Source organism: Lygodium microphyllum, chromosome 17 (genome assembly GCF_053477565.2).
Source record: "Lygodium microphyllum isolate KBCC chromosome 17, Lygodium_microphyllum_v1.1.10, whole genome shotgun sequence".
NCBI classification, from domain to species: domain Eukaryota; kingdom Viridiplantae; phylum Streptophyta; class Polypodiopsida; order Schizaeales; family Lygodiaceae; genus Lygodium; species Lygodium microphyllum.
The window spans coordinates 119,554,715-119,559,380 of NC_141151.1; the positions used below are offsets into that span (position 1 = coordinate 119,554,715).

Below are 4,666 nucleotides of genomic sequence, written 5' to 3' on the forward strand. Positions count from 1 at the left end.
ATAATGCTTGGTAAATAGATGAAAGTATACCAATATGCTTTGTATGATGGTTGACATGTTATTAGAATGGGGGAGTTATGCAAAATGAATCTTCTAAGAGAGTGCATTATATGTGTAGGAATGATTTATGGTTGAATGCTTCATAGCGCATAATTATTGTATTCTTAGTCATATTCTAGTACAAGAACATTGTATACACATGATGTGCACAATTTATTTATTTGGATATAACTATTTTTTAAGGCCTATCTAGAGGGCTTGATTATTATTCTATAAATCTTAGACTAGGTTTATTAGAATAGGAGTTAGAAAATATTAGGATAATATGAGACAATACTTCAAGATTACTTAGAGTTTGAGCCATATCCAAGTTGCACTCACATAAGCACACTCTATATTGGAGAGTGATCTAGATACATATTTAAGAATATCACAATATCATTAGTCTAGTAGAAGGCTCATCAAGAAGAATCGATCAACATAGGTGGCCTATTTATTAAATTATTTTTACATGATAAAGTTAGGTTGTGAAGTCCTCAAAGTGGTAGAAGTTGTTGGGTTATAAGCTGTAAGATAGGACCAACTATTTCATACGAATGAATTTTAAATTGTGAGCTCTTGCTCATGTAAAGGACTCTCAAAGGACTATATTTAAAATTCATAAATAATATTTTTTGTATGAAAGATTAGTAATTATAGATTAATTAGGATATACATGAAAGGATCCCATTTGGAAATCATTCATTCTTTTTACATTTAGGTCTCATGACATCATGAATATTAAGGAAATTTGGTTAAATGGTTGGTTGTTGAATGGACTAAGCCATTCGTTCAATGTTGAAGATATGAGAGAGAGAGAGAGAGAGAGAGAGAGAGGAGAAGGGGGGGGGGGGGGGGGGGTAAGGTGTGTGCACACTTGCATGTAACCATTGCATGATTACATTTTTCTTTGAGGTTTGGAACACTTCATTCATGTCATGTATTCTCTCAATACTTTTCATACACTCTTTATGATGCTAGCCAATGTGACTTAATAACATGGCATTGTGCATGATGTAAATTTTAGAAGAATTTAGGATGCATGCACATAGAGATTATCCTTTAAGCCAAAATGGAGCACATATATTAATGTATATTTGTTAGCCGATGAAGAATTATGAGCTCTAAATGTTGAGCAGAATACCCACTTGGATTATGAAGCACATACCCCACCCCACACACACACACACACACAATGAGAGAGAGAGAGAGAGAGAGAGAGAGAGAGAGAGAGAGATGAATCTAGTTGAATGTTACATTTATCAAGTGAGGATTTTGGGTACATAATATCCGATAAGTAGGATATTAATTTGACCTCCAACAAGAGTGTCTTATTATTGTTGTACATGAACGAATTTGAAGAATGCTTTGAAATCTGAGGTTACAACGAGTCAAACTAAAAGGAATCCATTCGTCTCAAGATGGGAGAGACTCATTCATGATTCGGGATATGACTCGAGAGAGGGATCGGGAGGGAAGGAAGCTTCTTTAAAGGCTTAATGGCGCAACTATCGGATTGATTGACGAGAGGTGAGGGTCCCAAGGAAGCCGCCATTTTGGCATGAAGGAAGGTGGTTGAGGGAGGGTTGGAGTCAAGTCGAGGCAAGGAGGAAATGGCGGGGGGGGTTAGGGCGATGGCGAGGCCGTTGCTCTTCTCGCTGTCATTGTCGTTATCGATAGGAGCAGGGAGGTTGAGGTCGAGGAGGAACTGAGTCTTGGGCCGAGGAAAGAAGGAAGTGGAGGTGTGGGGAGGAGGGGAGGGGCGGCAGTGGGAGAGGATGGCCGGGGGGTTCTTATGGGCGGCCAGTGGGGGGGCATCGGAGGCGATCCAGTGGCAGCGCTTGTGGCCCCCCAGGGCCTGGCCAGTGGGGAAGGTGCGCAGGCAGATAGAGCACTGGTGGTGGTGGTCTCGAGACTTATTATAACTATTGGGATGATGAGTAGGGGTGAGGAGGAGGGGGAGGGTGTGGGTGTGGGCGTGGGCATGGAGTGGGGTGGGCTCCATGGTGGGGAGTGGGAAGGGCAAGTCAACGGGCGCTACATCTGGAGGGGATCCGGGCTGGTCCGACAAATTGGCGCTACTTTTGGCGAAGCAGCCTTTGACCTTCTTGTGGCTGGCCCGGTGCCCGCCCAGCGCCTGGTGGGACCGGAAGCTCCGCTTGCATGCGCCGCACTCAAACCTCGCAACCCCGCCGTCGGGCCTGACGGCGGCGGCGCCGCCTCCGTCATCCTTGACGGCCGCCTCCGCCCCTAATTTGCTCTGAGCTGCAGTACTACCAACCCCTTCTCTCAGCTCCCCTCTGTCGCCCATTGGTAGCTGCTGCCCTTGCTTCCTCCCTGCAAATGCCAGCATAACCAGGCACTCCGCCATATCCCTCTCCTCCTCCTGCATCTCCTCTAGCTGCTTCGATACAGGCTCCTCTGCAGTGCTCATCCCTAATTCCAGGCTCTCGACCGCCCTTACCGATCTCAGCGTCAGCCTCGATCGCCTCGATCTCTTGCCCCTGTGAAGAGATTGGCTGTATACTGATATCTCCGTCTGCATATGGTCATATAAACCAGCTTCCGCATGTAATAATGGCTGATTCCTGCCCAATTCCATCACTTCCACATCTTCGTCATCATACTCCTCCTCATCATCGTCATCGTCATTACCATGGTCACCCTCTTCTTCATCAAATTGAGTTGTAGTGTCTTCGCCTATGATCACCTTGTCCCTTCTTGATATGCCCTTACTAGCTACATGGCTGTGCTGTTGAGCACACTCGGTTAAGAGGCTAAACTTCTCAGAGGTATTAAGGTTCGCAGCAGCAACTTTAGTGCTCCTGTAATCGCTGACAGTACTGGCGGTGTTAGGTCGGCGCCGGTACACATGAAAACAATTGTATCTTGAATTAGGAGGGTGGATGCCCCTCCACTGTCTCTCAGGGTGGCATCTCATATGCCCAAACAAAGCTTTCCATGAGCTAAAGGGCTTGCCACACTCACTGCAACGCACAACGTTAGCTCTGGCCGCTGTACTGGCAGTGTTAGATGGTGTCTGCATGGAAATATTCACAAAAGTTGGAGGAGAATTAGAAGGAGAAGATATTGCAGGTACCAGGCTCTTATCAGCAAGGCCTTGTTCCTCCTCTTCATCCTCTTGTGACAAAACTATTGAGCTCCCTTTAGCCAACACCAGAGAAGAAGAGGAGGAAGAAGAGGACATCTTGGGTAGAGACACATTCAGGTTATGAGCCTGCTCCTCCTCCACATCCCTAATCTCAAATTCTGCATATTCAAATAGTTTTCTGCTGCGTTTCGGCTTCCGCCTCAATGTAGAGATCAGTTTCGACTTCGGTTGCACCATTATCTCCTGGGTATTTCCAGCATCATCATGTTCCTCTATAGCATGTCCATCACTATTCATGAGCTGCAGGACATGAGTGTGGTAGCTATTGATAATAGATGCTGCATCCTCTTGATCTTCTTCATTGAGAGCTTTCTCCTCTGCTGTCCCATGAATCTTTCCATCCTCTTCTGCAGGTTGGTTTTGCTCCTCTTCTTCTTCTTCTTCTTCTTCTTCTTCTTTTGCTTCTTCTTCTTGACCTTCTCCTTCTTTCTTTAATTCGGATACTCTACTAGACATCTCAGAAGACTTTCCTTGCTCTACATGAGAAGAGCTGGAAGAAGCACCGATCGTTCCAGTATCCATACAGTCATGTCCATCATGATCTAGAGATGACTCACTATTTTCTTGAATACGGATGGAGACATCCCTAGCTATGTCCTCAATGAATCCCATCTCGTACTGTGCAGTAAACAGATGGTTTCAACCTACAGCCTGCAGTTTTCTAATGGGATCCCACCTTCTTCCACGGCCCCTTCCTGCAAGCCAGTATCTCACACTTGGAGTACAAGACAGTTATATTCACTGGCTTGATGCGCAAGGAGAAGATGAAGTGTTCCTCTCATTTTGTGGCAAGTATATTCAAGCAATCTGCACAAAGAAACGTGTACAGACACCTAGCATAATGAAGCTGCAGCATAAAGGATCTCTGCGCTTGCATTGATCATAAGAGAATACCTTAGATCGCTTGTGTCTACCACTCCAGCTGCTGATTCTATCTTGCCGGTAAGTACCTTTAGCAGATCCTAGGCTTACAAATCACTGCAAAACAGCTCCTGATCATCAATCATTTTGATAAGCTTTAAGCTATGGCAGAATATATATGAGATGTCTGCTCAAATGAGCTAGAGGCTCTTGCTTTGCTTTTCCTACCTAACAACAAAAAAGCAAAGCACTCGAGGAGTGGCGACTGGACTCAAGCTCAAAAAGGATTGCGAGAGAAGGTGCTTTGGAGTGAAGGAAAGCTTTTTTCTTTTTTCTTTTTGGGTTTATCTTTATGGAAGGGGACATCTAAGCGCAGTTAGCTAACTAGTTGGTGGGGGGTGAAAGCATTAACAGGAGGAAGGCTAGAAAGGTTAGTGATATGGGGACGCTAGCTCATATGAGCCAATTAGGGTTGATATGAGAGAGAGAGAGAGAGAGAGAGAGAGAGAGAGAGAGAGAGGGAGAGTCGATTAGGGTTGGTGTGCTTGTGTGTGTGTGTATGTGAGAGAGAGAGAGTCGATTAGGGCTGATGAG

General features: G+C 45.1%; 1 protein-coding gene across 1 annotated transcript; it reads right to left on the bottom strand.

Moving 5' to 3' along the window:
- Window positions 1–1,334: 1,334 nt before the first annotated feature.
- LOC148022299 (uncharacterized) lies at window positions 1,335–4,330 on the bottom strand. The gene is made up of 2 exons (XM_087697928.1): window positions 4,106–4,330; window positions 1,335–4,018 (listed from the first exon to the last, which is right to left on the bottom strand). Exon 2 carries the CDS (start codon window positions 3,821–3,823, stop codon window positions 1,472–1,474), a length of 2,352 nt encoding a protein of 783 aa, XP_087554054.1. The 5' UTR covers window positions 3,824–4,018; window positions 4,106–4,330; the 3' UTR covers window positions 1,335–1,471.
- Between the last annotated feature and the right edge of the window lie 336 nt (window positions 4,331–4,666).

Excerpts from the sequence above, each read along its gene's own strand:
- LOC148022299 (XM_087697928.1), bottom strand. The coding sequence starts at position 3,823 with ATGGGATTCATTGAGGACATAGCTAGGGATGTCTCCATCCGTATTCAA.